The sequence below is a fragment of the Theropithecus gelada genome, chromosome 2 (assembly GCF_003255815.1).
Source record: "Theropithecus gelada isolate Dixy chromosome 2, Tgel_1.0, whole genome shotgun sequence".
In the NCBI taxonomy this organism is placed as follows: Eukaryota; Metazoa; Chordata; class Mammalia; order Primates; family Cercopithecidae; genus Theropithecus; species Theropithecus gelada.
The window spans coordinates 137876325-137895239 of NC_037669.1; the positions used below are offsets into that span (position 1 = coordinate 137876325).

Below are 18915 nucleotides of genomic sequence, written 5' to 3' on the forward strand. Positions count from 1 at the left end.
AGCAAGAGGCTGAGGATGGTGGTTCACACCTGTAATCCCAGCACTTTGAGGGACCAAGGCAAGAGCATCACTTGAGCCCAGGAGTTTTTCTTTGTTTCCAACTTTTATTTTAGCTTCAGGGGTACATATGCCCAATATGCAGGTTTGTTACATAGGTAAACATGTGACGTGGTGGTTTGCTGCACAGTTCATCCCATCACCCAAGTATTGCCCAGAATCCACTAACTATTCTCACTAATTCTCTCCCTCCTCCCACCCACTATCCTCCACTAGGCCCCAGTGTATGTTGTTCCCCCCTTGTGTCCATGTATTCTTTTTTTTTTTTTTAATTAATTTATTATTATTATACTTTAAGTTGTAGGGTACATGTGCATAACGTGCAGGTTTGTTACATATGTATACTTGTGCCATGTTGGTGTGCTGCACCCATCAACTCGTCATTTATATCAGGTATAACTCCCAATGCAAACCCTCCCCCCTCCCCCCTCCCCCCTCCCCATGATAGGCCCCGGTGTGTGATGTTCCCCTTCCTGAGTCCAAGTGATCGCATTGTTCAGTTCCCACCTATGAGTGAGAACATGCGGTGTTTGGTTTTCAGTTCTTGTGATAGTTTGCTAAGAATGATGATTTCCAGCTGCATCCATGTCCCTACAAAGGACACAAACTCATCCTTTTTTATGGCTGCATAGTATTCCATGGTGTATATGTGCCACATTTTCTTAATCCAATCTGTCACCGATGGACATTTGGGTTGATTCCAAGTCTTTGCTATTGTGAATAGTGCCGCAATAAACATACGTGTGCATGTGTCTTTATAGCAGCAGGATTTATAATCCTTTGGGTATATACCCAGTAATGGGATGGCTGGGTCATATGGTACATCTAGTTCTAGATCCTTGAGGAATTGCCATATTGTTTTCCATAATGGTTGAACTAGTTTACAATCCCACCAACAGTGTAAAAGCGTTCCTATTTCTCCACATCCTCTCCAGCACCTGTTGTTTCCTGACTTTTTAATGATTGCCATTCTAACTGGTGTGAGATGGTATCTCATTGTGGTTTTGATTTGCATTTCTCTGATGGCCAGTGATGATGAGCATTTTTTCATGTGTCTGTTGGCTGTATGAATGTCTTCTTTTGAGAAATGTTTGTTCATATCCTTTGCCCACTTTTTGATGGGGTTGTTTGTTTTTTTCTTGTAAATTTGTTTGAGTTCTTTGTAGGTTCTGGATATTAGCCCTTTGTCAGATGAGTAGATTGCAAAAATTTTCTCCCATTCTGTAGGTTGCCTGTTCACTCTGATGGTAGTTTCTCTTGCTGTGCAGAAGCTCTTTAGTTTAAGGAGATCCCATTTGTCAATTTTGGCTTTTGCTGCCGTTGCTTTTGGTGTTTTAGACATGAAGTCTTTGCCCATGCCTAGGTCCTGAATGGTACTACCTAGGTTTTCCTCTAGGATTTTTATGGTATTAGGTCTAACATTTAAGTCTCTAATCCATCTTGAATTAATTTTCGTATAAGGAGTAAGGAAAGGATCCAGTTTCTGCTTTCTACTTATGGCTAGCCAATTTTCCCAGCACCATTTATTAAATAGGGAATCCTTTCCCCATTTCTTGTTTCTCTCAGGTTTGTCAAAGATCAGATGGCTGTAGATGTGTGCTATTATTTCTGAGGACTCTGTTCTGTTCCATTGGTCTATATCTCTGTTTTGGTACCAGTACCATGCTGTTTTGGTTACTGTAGCCTTGTAGTATAGTTTGAAGTCAGGTAGCGTGATGCCTCCAGCTTTGTTCTTTTGACTTAGGATTGTCTTGGAGATGTGGGCTCTTTTTTGGTTCCATATGAACTTTAAAGCAGTTTTTTTCCAATTCTGTGAAGAAACTCATTGGTAGCTTGATGGGGATGGCATTGAATCTATAAATTACCTTGGGCAGTATGGCCATTTTCATGATATTGATTCTTCCTATCCATGAGCATGGTATGTTCTTCCATTTGTTTGTGTCCTCTTTTATTTCACTGAGCAGTGGTTTGTAGTTCTCCTTGAAGAGGTCCTTTACATCCCTTGTAAGTTGGATTCCTAGGTATTTGATTCTCTTTGAAGCAATTGTGAATGGAAGTTCATTCATGATTTGGCTCTCTGTTTGTCTGTTACTAGTGTATAAGAATGCTTGTGATTTTTGCACATTAATTTTGTATCCTGAGACTTTGCTGAAGTTTCCTATCAGCTTAAGGAGATTTTGGGCTGAGACAATGGGGTTTTCTAAATATACAATCATGTCATCTGCAAAGAGGGACAATTTGACTTCTTCTTTTCCTAACTGAATACCCTTGATTTCTTTCTCTTGCCTGATTGCCCTAGCCAGAACTTCCAACACTATGTTGAATAGGAGTGGTGAGAGAGGGCATCCCTGTCTTGTGCCAGTTTTCAAAGGGAATTTTTCCAGTTTTTGCCCATTCAGTATGATATTGGCTGTGGGTTTGTCATAAATAGCTCTTATTATTTTGAGGTACGTTCCATCAATACCAAATTTATTGAGCGTTTTTAGCATGAAGGGCTGTTGAATTTTGTCAAAAGCCTTTTCTGCATCTATGGAGATAATCATGTGGTTCTTGTCTTTGGTTCTGTTTATATGCTGGATTATGTTTATTGATTTGCGAATGTTGAACCAGCCTTGCATCCCAGGGATGAAGCCCACTTGATCATGGTGGATAAGCTTTTTGATGTGTTGCTGAATCCAGTTTGCCAGTATTTTATTGAGGATTTTTGCATCAATGTTCATCAGGGATATTGGTCTAAAATTCTCTTTTTTTGTTGTGTCTCTGCCAGGCTTTGGTATCAGGATGATGTTGGCCTCATAAAATGAGTTAGGGAGGATTCCCTCTTTTTCTATTGATTGGAATAGTTTCAGAAGGAATGGTACCAACTCCTCCTTGTACTTCTGGTAGAATTCAGCTGTGAATCCATCTGGTCCTGGACTTTTTTTGGTTGGTAGGCTATTAAATATTGCCTCAATTTCAGAGCCTGCTATTGGTCTATTCAGGGATTCAACTTCTTCCTGGTTTAGTCTTGGAAGAGTGTAAGTGTCCAGGAAATTATCCATTTCTTCTAGATTTTCCAGTTTATTTGCGTAGAGGTGTTTATAGTATTCTCTGATGGTAGTTTGTATTTCTGTGGGGTCAGTGGTGATATCCCCTTTATCATTTTTAATTGCATCGACTTGATTCTTCTCTCTTTTCTTCTTTATTAGTCTTGCTAGTGGTCTGTCAATTTTGTTGATCTTTTCAAAAAACCAACTCCTGGATTCATTGATTTTTTGGAGGGTTTTTTGTGTCTCTATCTCCTTCAGTTCTGCTCTGATCTTAGTTATTTCTTGCCTTCTGCTAGCTTTCGAATGTGTTTGCTCTTGCTTCTCTAGTTCTTTTAATTGCGATGTTAGAGTGTCAATTTTAGATCTTTCCTGCTTTCTCTTGTGGGCATTTAGTGCTATAAATTTCCCTCTACACACTGCTTTAAATGTGTCCCAGAGATTCTGGTATGTTGTATCTTTGTTCTCATTGGTTTCAAAGAACATCTTTATTTCTGCCTTCATTTCGTTATGTACCCAGTAGTCATTCAGGAGCAGGTTGTTCAGTTTCCATGTAGTTGAGCGGGTTTGATTGAGTTTCTTAGTCCTGAGTTCTAGTTTGATTGCACTGTGGTCTGAGAGACAGTTTGTTATAATTTCTGTTCTTGTACATTTGCTGAGGAGTGCTTTACTTCCAATTACGTGGTCAATTTTGGAATAAGTACGATGTGGTGCTGAGAAGAATGTATATTCTGTTGATTTGGGGTGGAGAGTTCTATAGATGTCTATTAGGTCTGCTTGCTGCAGAGATGAGTTCAATTCCTGGATATCCTTGTTAACTTTCTGTCTTGTTGATCTGTCTAATGTTGACAGTGGAGTGTTGAAGTCTCCCATTATTATTGTATGGGAGTCTAAGTCTCTTTGTAAGTCTCTAAGGACTTGCTTTATGAATCTGGGTGCTCCTGTATTGGGTGCATATATATTTAGGATAGTTAGCTCTTCCTGTTGAATTGATCCCTTTACCATTATGTAATGGCCTTCTTTGTCTCTTTTGATCTTTGATGGTTTAAAGTCTGTTTTATCAGAGACTAGTATTGCAACCCCCGCTTTTTTTTGATCTCCATTTGCTTGGTAAATCTTCCTCCATCCCTTTATTTTGAGCCTATGTATGTCTCTGCGTGTGAGATGGGTCTCCTGAATACAGCAGACTGATGGGTCTTGACTCTTTATCCAGTTTGCCAGTCTGTGTCTCTTAATTGGAGCATTTAGTCCATTTACATTTAAGGTTAAGATTGTTATGTGTGAACTTGATCCTGCCATTATGATATTAACTGGTTATTTTGCTCATTAGTTGATGCAGTTTCTTCCTAGCCTCGATGGTCTTTACATTTTGGCATGTTTTTGAGATGGCTGGTACCGGTTGTTCCTTTCCATGTTTAGTGCTTCCTTCAGGGTCTCTTGTAAGGCAGGCCTAGTGGTGACAAAATCTCTAAGCATTTGCTTATCTGTAAAGGATTTTATTTCTCCTTCACTTATGAAACTTAGTTTGGCTGGATATGAAATTCTGGGTTTAAAATTCTTTTCTTTAAGAATGTTGAATATTGGCCCCCACTCTCTTCTGGCTTGTAGAGTTTCTGCTGAGAGATCTGCTGTTAGTCTGATGGGCTTCCCTTTGTGGGTAACCCGACCTTTCTCTCTGGCTGCCCTTAAGATTTTTTCCTTCATTTCAACTTTGGTGAATCTGGCAATTATGTGCCTTGGAGTTGCTCTTCTCGAGGAGTATCTTTGTGGCGTTCTCTGTATTTCCTGGATTTGAATGTTGGCCTGCCCTACTAGGTTGGGGAAGTTCTCCTGGATGATATCCTGAAGAGTGTTTTCCAACTTGGTTCCATTTTCCCCCTCACTTTCAGGCACCCCAATCAGACGTAGATTTGGTCTTTTTACATAATCCCATACTTCTTGCAGGCTTTGTTCATTTCTTTTTCTTCTTTTTTCTTTTGGTTTCTCTTCTCGCTTCATTTCATTCATTTGATCCTCAATTGCTGATACTCTTTCTTCCAGTTGATCGAGTCGGTTACTGAAGCTTGTGCATTTGTCACGTATTTCTCGTGTCATGGTTTTCATCTCTTTCATTTCGTTTATGACCTTCTCTGCATTAATTACTCTAGCCATCAATTCTTCCACTTTTTTTTCAAGATTTTTAGTTTCTTTGCGCTGGGTACGTAATTCCTCCTTTAGCTCTGAGAAATTTGATGGACTGAAGCCTTCTTCTCTCATCTTGTCAAAGTCATTCTCCGTCCAGCTTTGATCCGTTGCTGGCGATGAGCTGCGCTCCTTTGCCGGGGGAGATGCACTCTTATTTTTTGAATTTCCAGCTTTTCTGCCCTGCTTTTTCCCCATCTTTGTGGTTTTATCTGCCTCTGGTCTTTGATGATGGTGATGTACTGATGGGGTTTTGGTGTAGGTGTCCTTCCTGTTTGTTAGTTTTCCTTCTAACAGTCAGGACCCTCAGCTGTAGGTCTGCTGGAGATTGCTTGAGGTCCACTCCAGACCCTGTTTGCCTGGGTATCAGCAGCAGAGGCTGCAGAAGATAGAATATTTCTGAACAGCGAGTGTACCTGTCTGATTCTTGCTTTGGAAGCTTCTTCTCAGGGGTGTACTCCACCCTGTGAGGTGTGGGGTGTCAGACTGCCCCTAGTGGGGGATGTCTCCCAGTTAGGCTACTCAGGGGTCAGGGACCCACTTGAGCAGGGAGTCTGTCCCTTCTCAGATCTCAACCTCCGTGTTGGGAGATCCACTGCTCTCTTCAAAGCTGTCAGACAGAGTCGTTTGCGTCTGCAGAGGCTTCTGCTGCGTTTATTGTTTACTGTGCCCTGTCCCCAGAGTGGAGTCTACAGAGACAGGCAGGTTTCCTTGAGCTGCTGTGAGCTCCACCCAGTTCGAGCTTCCCAGCAGCTTTGTTTACCTACTTAAGCCTCAGCAATGGCGGGCGCCCCTCCCCCAGCCTCGCTGCTGCCTTGCCGGTAGATCACAGACTGCTGTAATAGCAATTAGTCTATTCCATTGGTCTATGTGTCTGTTTTTGTACCAGTACCATGCTGTTTTGGATACTATAGCCCTGTAGTATAGTTTGAAGTCACACAGTGTGACGCCTCCAGTTTTGTTCTTTTTGCTTAGGATTACCTTGGCTATTTAGGCTCGTGTGTTCCATATGAATTTTAAAATACTTTTTTTTATAATTCTGTGAAGAATGTCAATGGTAGTTTAATAATACTAGTATTGAGTCTATAAATTCCTTTGGGCAGTATTGCCGTTTTAATGATACTAATTCTTCCTATCCATGAGCACGGAATGTTTCTCCATCTGTTTACATCATCTCTGATTTCTCTGGGCAGTGGTTTGTAGTTCTCCTTGAAGAGGTCCTTACTTCCCTTATTAGCTGTATTCTTAGGTATTTTATTCTTTTTGTGTTAATTGTGAATGGAAGTTCACTCATGATTTAGCTCTTGGATCATCCATTGTTGGTGTATAGGAATGCTGGCGATTTCTGCAAATTAATTTTGTATACTGAGACTCTGCTGAAGTTGTTAATCAGTTTAAGAAGTTTTTGGAGCCCAGGAGTTTGAGAACAAGCTGGATAACATAGTGAGACCCCATCTCTACAAAAAATAAATAAACAAAAGCAGCAAGAGAAAAGAAACAAATAACATAAAATGGAGCTGCAATACATCTGGCAACAGACATTTCAGTGGAAACCTTGCAGGCCATGAGAGAGAGGCATGACATATTTCAAGTGCTGAAGGCAAAAAACTTTTACCCTAAAATAGTATATCCAGGGAAAATATCCTTCAAACATGAAGGAGAAATAAAGACATTCCCAAACAAAAGCTGAGGCATTTCATCAACACTAGACCTTTCCTGCAAGAAATGCTAAAGGAAGTACTGTAATCAGAAAGAAAACGATGTTAATCAACAATAAGTAATCACCTGAGGGTACAAAACTCCCTGGTAATAGTAAGTACATAGAAAAACACAGAATATTATAACACTGTAACTATGGTGTGTAAACTACCCCTACCCTAAGTAGAAGAGTAAATGATTAACCAATCAAAAATAGTAACTACAACAACTTTTCAAGACATAGTCAGTACAAGAAGATAAAAACAGAAACAACAAAATGATTAAAAGTGGGGGTATGAAGTTAAGACATAGAGCTCTTATTAGTTTTCTATTTGCTTGTTTCCTTGCTTATGTAAATAGTGCTGTTATTGTGTTAAAATAATGGATTATAATATTTGCAAGCCTCATGATAACCTTAAACCAAAAAATATACAATGGACACATGCAAAATAAAATGCAAAAAACTAAACCATATCATCAGAGAAAATAACCTTTGCTAGAGGAAAATGAAAAAGAAAGAAAGAAGGAATAGAAGACCACAAAACAACTAGAAAACAAATAATAAAAGGGCAGAAGTATTACCACTGAATGTAAATGGACTAAACTCTCCAATCAAAAGACAAAGACTGGCTGAATGGATTTAAAAAAAAAAAAAAAAAAAAAAAAGACTGATTGATCTGTTGCCTACAAGAAACACTTTACCTATAAAGACACACATAGGCTAAAAACAAAGGGATGGAGAAAGATACTACATGTCAAAGGAAACCCACCTCCCCCCCTCCAAAAAAAAACAAGAGATACTATACTTGTATCAAACACAATGGATTTCAAAAAAAAACTATAAGAAGACACAAAGAAAGTCAGTATATAATGATAATAGGGTCAATTCAGCAAGAGAATATAATAATTTTAAATATATATGAACTCAACACTGGAGCGCGTAGATATATAAAGCAAATATTATTATAGATAAGGAGATAGACCACAGTACAGTAAGAGCTAGAGACTTCAACACCCCACATTCAGCACTCGACAGTTCTTCCAGACAGAAAATCAACAAAGAAACATCAGACTTAATCTGCACTATAGACCAAATGGATCTAATAGATATTTACAGAACATTTCATCCAGGAGCTACAGAATATACATTCTTTTCCTCAGCACATGGATCATTCTCAAGAATAGTCCATATTTAGGTCACAAAACAAGTCATAAAACATGCAAAAGTTCTGAAGTAATATCAAGTATATTCTTTGACCATAATGAAATAAAACTAAAAATTAATAAGAGGAATTTTGGAATCTGTACAAATACATAGAAATTAAATAATATGCTCCTGAATGACCAGTAGGTTAAAGAAGAAAATAAGAAGGAAATTGAAAAATTCCTTGAAACAAATGATAATGGAAACACAACATATCAAAACCTATGTGATACACTAAAAGCAGTACTAAGAGGGAATTTTACAGCTGGAAGCGCCTACATCAAAGAAGAGGAAAAGGCCGGGTGCAGTGGCTCACGTCTGTAATCCCAGCACTTTGGGAGGCCGAGGTGGGTGGATCACTTGAGACCAGGAGTTCAAGATCAGCCTGCCAACATGGTGAAAGAAACCCCATCTCTACTAAAAAATAATACATGGGCATATACCCAAAGGACTATAAATCATGCTGCTATAAAGACACATGCACGCGTATGTTTACTGCAGCACAATTCACAATAGCAAAGACTTGGAACCAACCCAGTGTCCATCAATGATAGACTGGATTAAGAAAATGTGGCACATATACACTATACACCATGGAATACTATGCAGCCATAAAAAAGGATGAGTTCATGCCCTTTGTAGGGACATGGATGAAGCTGGAAACCATCATTCTGAACAAACTCTCGCAAGGACAGAAAACCAAACATTGCATGTTCTCACTCATAGGTGGGAATTGAACAATGAGAACACTTGGACACAGGGTGGGGAACATTACACACCGGGGCCTGTCGTGGCATGTGGGGAAAGGGGGATAGCATCAGGAGATATACCTAAGGTAAATAATGAGTTAACGGGTACAGCACACCAACATGGCACATGTATACATATGTAACAAACCTGCACATTGTGTACATGTACCATAGAACTTAAAGTATAATAATAAAAAAGCATAATAATAATAATAATAATATAAAAATTAGCCAAGCATGTGCCTGTAGTCCCAGTTACTTGGGAGGCTGAAGCATGAGAATTGCTTGAACTCAGAAGGTGGAGGCTGGTAGTGAACCAAGATCATGCCACTGCATGCCAGCCTGGGAGATACAGCAAAACTCTGTCTCAAAAAAAAAAAAAAAAAAAGGAAAAAGGAAAAACTTCAAATAAACTAACAATAAAACTCAAAGAACTAGAAAAGTGCAAACCAAACCCAAAATTGGTAGAAAATAAATAATTTAAAAAATCTAGAGGAAATGGACAAATACTTAGACACATATCACCTACCAAGATTGAACCAAGAAGAAATCCAAAAGCTGAATAGACCAATAACAAGTAATGAGATAGAAGCTGTAATAAAAAGTCTCCAGTAAAGGAAAACCTGAGACTCCATGGTTTTACTGCTGAATTCTACCAATCAGTTAAAGAAGAAGTAATGCCAACCCTACCCAACCTATTCCAGGAAATAGAGGAGGAGGGAATACTTCTAAACTAATTCTACAAGGCTAGTATTTCCGTGATACCAAAACCACACAAAGATACATCAAAAATAAAACTACAGGACAATATCTCTGATTAATATTAATGCAAAAATCCTCAACAAAATACTAGCAAACTGAATTCAACAATGCATTAGAAAGATTATTTATCATGACCAAATGGGATTTATCCCTGGGATGCAAGGATGGTTCAACATAGGCAAATCAATCAGTGTAATACATTATATCAACCAAATGAAGGACAAAAATCATATGATCATTTCAATTGTGCAGAAAAAGCATTTGATAAAATTCAACATCCCTTCATGATAAAAACCCTCAAAAACTAGGTATAGAAGAAATATACCCCAACATGATAAAAAATCATGTATGACAGACCCATAGCTAGTATCATACTGAATGGGGAAAAATGGAAAGCCTTTCTTCTAATATCTGGAACATAACAAGGATATCCATTTTCACCACCGTTATTTAACATACTGGAAGTCCTAGCTAGCGCAATCAAACAAGAGAATGATATAAAGACCATCCAAATTTGGAAGGAAGAAATCAAATTATCCTGTTTGCAGATTATAAGATCTTATATTTGGAAAAACCTAAAGGCTCCACAAAATAAAAACTATCAGAACTGATACACAAATTCAGTAAAGTTGCAGGATACAAAATCAACATACAAAAATCAGTAGCATTTCTATATGCCAACAGTGAACAACGTGTAAAAGAAATTAAAAAGTAATCTCATTTACAATAGCCACACATAAAATCAAATACTTAGCAATTAACCAAAGAAGTGAAAGATCTCCATAATAAAAACTATAAAACACTGATAAAAGAAATGGAAGAAGACACCAAAAAATTGAAAAATATTCCATGTTCATGAATTGGAAAAATCAATATTATTAAAATGTCCACACTACACAAAGAAATCTACAGATTAAATGTAAACCCTATCAAAGTACCAATGACATTCTTTAAAAAAATATAAAAAATCCTAAAATTTATATGAAACCACAAAAGATCCACAACAGCCACAGCCATCCTAAGCAAAAAGAACAACATTGGAAGAATCACGTTACCTGACTTCAAATTATACTACAGAGTTATAATAACCAAGACAGCATGGCACTGGCATAAAAACAGACACATACGCCAGAAAAGCAGAAAAAAATAACTTAAAAACAAATCCAGACACCTACAGTGAACTCATTTATGACATGAATGCCAAGAACATACACTGAGGAAAAGACAGTCTAATAAACGGTGCTGGGAAAACTGAAAATCCATACATAGAAGAATAAAACTATACCCCTATCTCTTACCGTATACAAAAATCAAATCAAAATGGAGTAAATACTTAAATCTAAGACCTCAAACTATGAAACTACTACAAGAAAATGTTGGGGAGAATGTATAGGACATTGGTCTGGGCAAAAATTCCTTGAAAAATACCCTACAAACCACAGGCAACCAAAGTAAAAATGGACAAAAGGGATCACATCAAGTTAAAAGTCTTCTGCAAAGTATAGAGTCAACAAAGTGAAGAGACAACCCCCAGAATAGAAGGAAAATATGTGCAAGCTACCCATCTGACAAGGGATTAATAACCAGAACATATAAGGAGTTCAAACAACTCTATAGGAAAAAATCTAATAATCCAATCAAAAATGTGCAAAGATTTGAATAGACATTTTTCAAAAGAAGACACACAAATGGCAAACAGGCATATGAAAAGGTCCTCAACATCACTGATCATTAGCGAAATGCAAATCAAAACTACAATGAGATGTCATCTTATTCCAGTTAAAATGGCTTATATCCAAAAGACAGGCAATAACAAATGCTGACAAGGATGTGGAGAAAAGGCAACCCTCATACACTGAGCATGAGCATGTAAATTAGTACAACCACAATGGAGTACAGTTTGGAGGTTCCTTTAAAAACTAAAAATTGATTACTATATGATTCAGAAATCCTACTGCTGGGTATATACCCAAAAGAAAGGAAATCAGTATATCAAAGAGATATCTGGACTTCTATGTTTGCTGCAGCACTGTTTACAATAGCTAAGATCTTGAAGCAAACTAAGTGTCCATCAATAGATGAATGAATAAAGAAAATGTAGTACATATACACAACGGAGTATCATGCAACCATGAAAAAGAATGATATCCAGTCATTTGCAACAACATGGCTATAACAGGAGATCATTATGTTAAATGAAGTAAGCCAGACACAGAAAGGCAAACATTACATGTTCTCATTTGTGGGATTAAAAAAACTTTTTAAATGAACTCATGGACACAGAGAGTAGAATGATGCTTACTGGAGGCTAGGAAGGGTAGTTGGGGGCTGGGGAGGAGGTGGGGATGGTTAATGGGTACAAAAAAAAAACAATGAATAAGACCTACTATATGATCTATAAGATAGCACAACAGGGTGACAATAGTCAATAATAACTCCCTACATTTTAAAATAAATAGTTTAATTGAATTATTTTTAATTCAAAAAATAAATGCTTGAGGGGATGGATACCCCATTCTCCATAATGTGTTTATTTTTTATTTTTCAAATACTTTAAGTTCTAGGGTGCATGTGCACAACGTGCAGATTTGTTACATATGTATACATGTGCCATGTTGGTGTGCTGCACCCATTAACTTGTCATTTACATTAGGTATATCTCCTGATGTTATCCCTCCCCCTTCCCCCCAACCCCACAACAGGCCCTGGTGTGTGATGTTCCCCACCCTGTGTCTAAGTGTTCTCGTTGTTCAATTCCCACCTATGAGTGAGAACATGCGGTGTTTGGTTTTCTGTCCTTGCGAAAGTTTGCTCAGAATGATGGTTTCCAGCTTCATCCATGTCCCTACAAAGGACATGAACTCATGCTTTTTTATGGCTGCATAGTATTCCATGGTGTATATGTGCCACATTTTCTTAATCCAGTCTATCATTGATGGACATTTGGGTTGGTTCCAAGTCTTTGCTATTGTGAATTGTGCCGGAGTAAACATATGCGTGCATGTGTCTTTATAGCAGCATGATTTATAATCCTTTGGGTATATACCCAGTAATGGGATGGTGGGGTCAAATGGTATTTCTAGTTCCAGATCCTTGAGGAATTGCCACACTGTCTTCCCATGATGTACTTACTTCACACTGTATGCCTATATCAAAATATCTCATGTACCTCATAAATACATGTACCTACTATGTACCCACAAAATTAAATAATAAAATAATAAAAATACTTTCATATCTACTTATCTATAAAAAACTATTTCATTACTTTTCAGGGGACAGGTGGTTTTTGATTACATGAGAATTTCTTTAGTGGTGATTTATGAGATTTTGGTGTATCCTTCACCTGAGCAGTGTACACTATGCCCAATGTGTACTCTTTTATCCCATCCCCCTCTCCCCCTTTTCCCCCAAATCCCCAAAGTCCATTATATCATTCTTATGGCTTTGCATCTTCATAGTTTACCTCCCACTTATAAGTGAGAACACAAGATATTTGGTTTTCCATTCCTGAGGTACTTCACTTAGAATAATGGTCTTCAACTCCATCCAAGTTGCTGCAAATGTCATTATTTTGTTTCTTTTCACAGCTGAGTAGTATTCCATGGTGTATATATACCACATTTCCTTTACCCACTCATTGGTTGATGGACATTTGGATTAGTTCCATATTTTTGCAACTGCAAATTGTGCTACTATAAACATGAGTGTGCAAGTGTCTTTTTCATGTAATGACTTCTTTTCCTTTGGGTAGATACCCAGTAGTGGGACTGCTGGATTGAATGGTAGTTCTACTTTTAGTTCTTTAAGGAATCTCCATACTGTTTTCCATACTGGTTGTACTAGTTTACATTCCCACCATCAGGGTAAAGGTATTTCCTTTTCACCACATCCATGCCAACATCTATTTTTTTTTATTTTTAAATCATGGCCATCTTTGCAGGAGTAAGGTGGTACCTCATTGTGGTTTTAATTTGCATTTATAGTTAGTGACGTTGAGCATTTTTTCACGTTTGTTGGCCATTTGTCATACACATGTACTTCTTTGTAAATGGATGAAGCAATATGTTACAGTAAAAAATTAAATAGAGCTTGACTATTTTGCCTCTGGGACAAAAGCTCATAATGTAACACTATCTCCAACTCCAAATAGAATTTTGATGAGGTCAGAGTTAAAGCAGACATTCTCTTTCCACGGGAGAGTAAACAGAAGGAAATAACAGGGAAGATTCATTTGGCATAAGACCATCTCTTGATCACTATTCCTTACACAGTACATATCACTCTGGATGACATGAATTATCAGATTCCTATGGAAATTATCAGATTCCCTAAAATTTCTCCCCACCCGCCGCATGTTAACCGACAATCAGGAGCTACGCACATTTTTCATTTTACAGAAATGTTGTTCTTGTTTTTAAGTTGTTTGATTAGGTCAGTAAGTCTTTCCAAGGCCCTAAATTAAAGAAATTGTCACAGTTTTTTCAGCAACATGCATGAGCAATTTCAGCGAAGTATTATTTGCATCTTGCGAATAAACTGCATTATTTTAATTACCAAAAAGGTATGACTCTTTTTTTCCAAGAATGAGTGACTACTTAGAGACACTTACCGAAGAGATTAAGGCAGCATCTAGTTCTAAAAACTTGGGCCTCAACATACCAAATTTAACTCTTCAAAATAAAATATTGGGAACTCCCAATTTCTCTGATTTTAGATAAAGCAAACAAATGTAGTTCTACATTTTCATTCTGAACCATAAATGCTCTCTATGCATACTCTTTCTGCTGAAAGTATTCAATTGTTTTCCCAGAATCTATAAAACCTCATCAGTAACCTTTACAAATAAAAAAGAAGATTAATTCTTCAGCTGACTATATTGATTTCAGCCTCCCTATAACACTGGGAGACTGAAGGAATAATTCTAATATTCATGACTCATGCTCAGTAGAGAGAAAGGTATGATGCCCTTCAGAGAAAGCAAGTCACTGGAGTGACATCTCTTCACATGATAGCCTTTTGTATACTTATAGTATCAAGGTAAAGCAATTCACTGGTCTATTACATTTTTGCCAGCCTTTCCTGAAAGTATCAGTATGAAATCAAGTGAACAAGAGATGCCTGAAGGAATGTAGTCATCTACTGAAACTAAGATGTAAAATTCTTGAAAAAAAGTAAGTAACATTTCAGGTTTAATTCAATAACCAATTACAAGTACCTTCCTATTTTTTTCTCTGTGCAAATTCTTTTTTTTCGGTTTCTTAGTAACAATCAGGCAAAATTTGTCAAAATATCATTTAGGTCCAAGACTAGAACTTCTCTAGTAGTTTCTCCTAAAAACCTTCCCCCGTTTCCCTCCCTCACGCCTCCCCTAGGAAGACAGCACAGGGCTTGAGGTCTTGCAGGAAGCGCCACTGGCAGTAATACCTTATGTAACTTCTCACTTGTCAGGCTTTCTTTACTTAGTGTTCCCAAAATAGGTGTGCAGACCACTGATGGGACGAAGAGCTTAATTTAAGCTCACAGATACACTTACTTTTAATACAAAACTATATGTTAGAAAAATAAACAACTAGCTAATAAAACCAATGATTTTGTAATTATTATTGGCAAGGATAAGGATAAGTAAAATGGTGACTCGATGTAAAGTTGACTAAAAGAAACAGTACTTCATAGTTAAGTGGTACAAAGCCATACCCAATTCATATAGGGCTATGTAACTGGAAACATTTAGGAAGCTTCTGACGCTACCATTATCTTTGCTCCTCTGTGCCAACCTCAGACAGCATCCTCAGTGATACTTATACCTTCTATTGCTCCCTCTCAGCTAGATATTTCTATGAGTAGCTAACCCTACCTACATTTTTCTAATCTTTAAACAAATACACTAACAAAGACCCTCTCTCACTTCCCTTTCAGCCACAGCTCTTTCTCTTTCCACTCCCCAAATCTTAGACAGTCAGCTACCACTGCTGGCTGACTGCACATTCACACCTCCCTCTCATTTCTCCACACACTCAGCTCAGGTTCCCTGCCCCCATCCCCCAGCCCCAGTATATAACCTACCTGACGATAAACCCAAGGATAACTTCAATCATTATCTCACTTTATCTTTCAGCAGCATTCAACAGAGTTAACCACCAAATCATCTGCCATTTGCCAGGCTATTACGGTTTCCCTTCTTCTCTGGTATGTTTTACTTTGTTTTGATCTTTTTCTTTTTTTAGTTTCCTCCGCTGGCTTCTTTTCCCTTTAAGACTGTGAACACTAGCATTTCTCATGGTCATTCCTCAGGCTCACTACCCTTCTCATTCCATATAGGCTCCCTAAGTAACCTCATCCACTCTCCCAGCTTCAACTATTGTCCATATGCTGATGATTCCCAAATCCATGTCTCCAGTTCAGGTCTCCACTCTGAGCTTCTGACTTGTTTATTTAGCCAACTTGGATGTTCTACAGGAATCTCAATGACAATGCGACCCAAATGGAACTTATCCACTCTCCCTATGTTTCTACTGTAGATGAAGAAGAGCATTCACCTTGCCACCCAAGCCAGAGACCATAGTCCTTGACTTCTGTCCTGAAATGTGCTCATCCAATCAGTCCCCAAGCCTGCCTCCCCAGTATACAGGCAGACCTCTCACCACCTTACCATCATGTCAACAGAGGCCACTGCCATCCCTTGCCTCATCAACTACCACTGGCCTCGGAATTGGTCCCATCCTCACTATCATCTTCATAATACATGAATTTAGCCTCTACATCATCTTAGGATCAGGTCCCCAACAGCCTAGCATGTATAACAAGGCCCCACACAGCTGGTTCCCCAGTGCTGTCTCTCAGATTGCGTTCTAGCTACATGGAGAACATTCCAGCTCTTCAAAATCTCCAATATCTTCTTGCCTTTGGATCTCTACACATACCTGAGACACTCTCTTCCCACAGTCCTGGGCTCACAGCCACTCCTGGGTTAGGTCTCAGCTTAGACACCACTGTGGACTTCCCTATCACGTCACCCACCACCCTTCATTGTAACTCTATTTTAATGTCTGCCTTCCTCTTTCCACTGCACATTCCACGAGCGCAGTGAGCACACGTGTCTCACTCATTACTGCATTTCCAAGAAGTGGCATCATTCTTGGCACAGTGGTTGATACTCAACAACCACTTACTGAACGAGAAATACAGCTATTCAGCCACCAAAAGAAAATGAGGTATCTGTAGGTCCTTAAAGCAAAACTGTCTGAAACAGCAAAAATACCAATTTCACTGAGTATAGTAAACATTATTTTGTTTTGCAACTACCTGAAGAATGCTGTGCAAATGGCCATGAGACTCTACCAGTTTTCAGCATCAAGCCAAGACACACTTTGTTCTGAGATAACTGAATGGTTTCCTGTCTCACAAATAAACTGTCACCCAACAGTTACCTTGCTTACTTCCTTCAAGGCTCTTTTGCAGACTTCATACTTCGGAGAGTCCTTAGGTGTTTTTTGACAGATAGTCTGTAATGAAATAAAGGTGAACAAAATTTATTGATTTATTTTATTCAGTAAAATAAAACCAATGTCCAGCCATATCCTCTTACTCATAGCAAACAATGCCAAACATGGTATTATGGATGAGTATGAGGATAATATTAAAACCCAATTTAAAAACCAGGAAATAATCTTTAAACACAGGATCCAAGTCCATCCAAAGAATGGTTAAGTAAGAAGATAGGTGGGCACCCTGGTTTCAAATCCCAGCTCTGCCCCTTACTAGTTATGCAACCTTGGGAAAGTCACGGACTCTGTCTTTATAAGCCTCTCTTTCCTCATCTGTAAAACTGGGGTGATGCCAAATACATCACAAGGTTGTTACAAGTGTTAATGATAATTTATGTAAAGTTCTTTATGAGTGCCTGGCATACGGTATGCCCTCAATAAATAAGAGTTACTTTAATTATCACCATTATAATCACTGTTATTAGAGGCAATTATATTTGTAGATGATACATTTTGAATAAAAAGAACAGCCGGGCACAGTGGCAGCACTTTGGGAGGCCAAGACGGGCAGAATGCTTGAGTCCAGGAGTTCAAGACCAGCCAGGGCAATATGGAGAAACCCCATCTCTACAAAAATACCAAAAAAAAGATTATCCAGGCATGGTGGTGTGCACCTGTGGTCCCAGCTACTCAGGAGGCTAAGATGGGAGGGTCACTTGAGCCCAGGAGGTGAAGGTCGGAGTGAGCCGAGATCGCACCATTGCACTCCTGGGTGACAGAGTCTCAAAGAAATAACAACCAACCAACCAAAAAAAAAAAAAAAAAAAAAAAAAAAAAAAAAAAAAAAAAAAAAAAAGGAGCAAGGGAAAAAGAGCCTGCTAGATTTTCTGTGATATATTTATACTGAGAAATTTCATTTGTGAATTTCATTTGTGATAGTAAAATCAAGGTCAAACAGGGTCAATTCCCGGTAAATTTAATTACCTATAACTTTAAAGCTATACACACACATTCAAAGTCCAAGGAACCAATTTAATTATTGAAACTGTTTATTTCAATTAACAAGCTTAACTGAATTTTCAAATGAGGTAAAATTGAAGAGACACTACTTTAAGTACATTTATATTCTGTCTAAATGGCCAGATTTCCACACATGAGAAACAGTTTAGAGCAACAGGCATCAGGCAGAGGTAGAAAGTAGCTGGGGACTAGCAAGTCACTGGTCCCTTAAATGTACAGAAGCACCAAGCCAAGCCATCTGAAAGTCAGGCATCAAGATTTTTAACTATGTGCTATGTGAGAAACACAGAATGCACCATCTGTGGAGGTTCTTATAGTTTTTGACTACGACCTACTGTAAGAAATACTTTTACACTGCAACCAGCACACATGCACACATAAATGAACCAGGATTTTATGAAACAGTATTTAACCACTTTATGAGCAATGTACATACGCTCATAATTCAAAAATCAGTTTTATGACCCACTAATGGGTATGAAAGCAGCATGAAAAATACTGGTTTATGTCTCTGAGAGCAGGCATCCGAAGCTGGACTCCATATATTGATATTTTATGTAAAATTCTGTGCACACACAAACTCTTTGGGAAGAAAAGCTATAGCTTTACTCAGAATCTCAATGGGGTCTGTGGCTTAAAAAAATTTTAAAGCCTACTGAGCAATCATGGCATGAATCTCCAACACTGTATAACATAATGTGTTAGATTTTGGAGTCCCATTCTATACAAGT

General features: G+C 38.2%; 1 protein-coding gene across 4 annotated transcripts in view; it reads right to left on the reverse strand.

The window, feature by feature from the left end:
- Positions 1-18915, reverse strand: part of ARHGEF26 (Rho guanine nucleotide exchange factor 26) — a 142551-nt gene that overhangs the window by 47885 nt on the left and 75751 nt on the right. For all 4 annotated transcript variants that reach the window (XM_025375553.1, XM_025375554.1, XM_025375556.1 and 1 more), the window contains one exon: positions 17108-17182. In XM_025375553.1, the coding sequence (XP_025231338.1) occupies positions 17108-17182 (75 nt within the window). The remainder of the gene's footprint in view (positions 1-17107; positions 17183-18915) is intronic.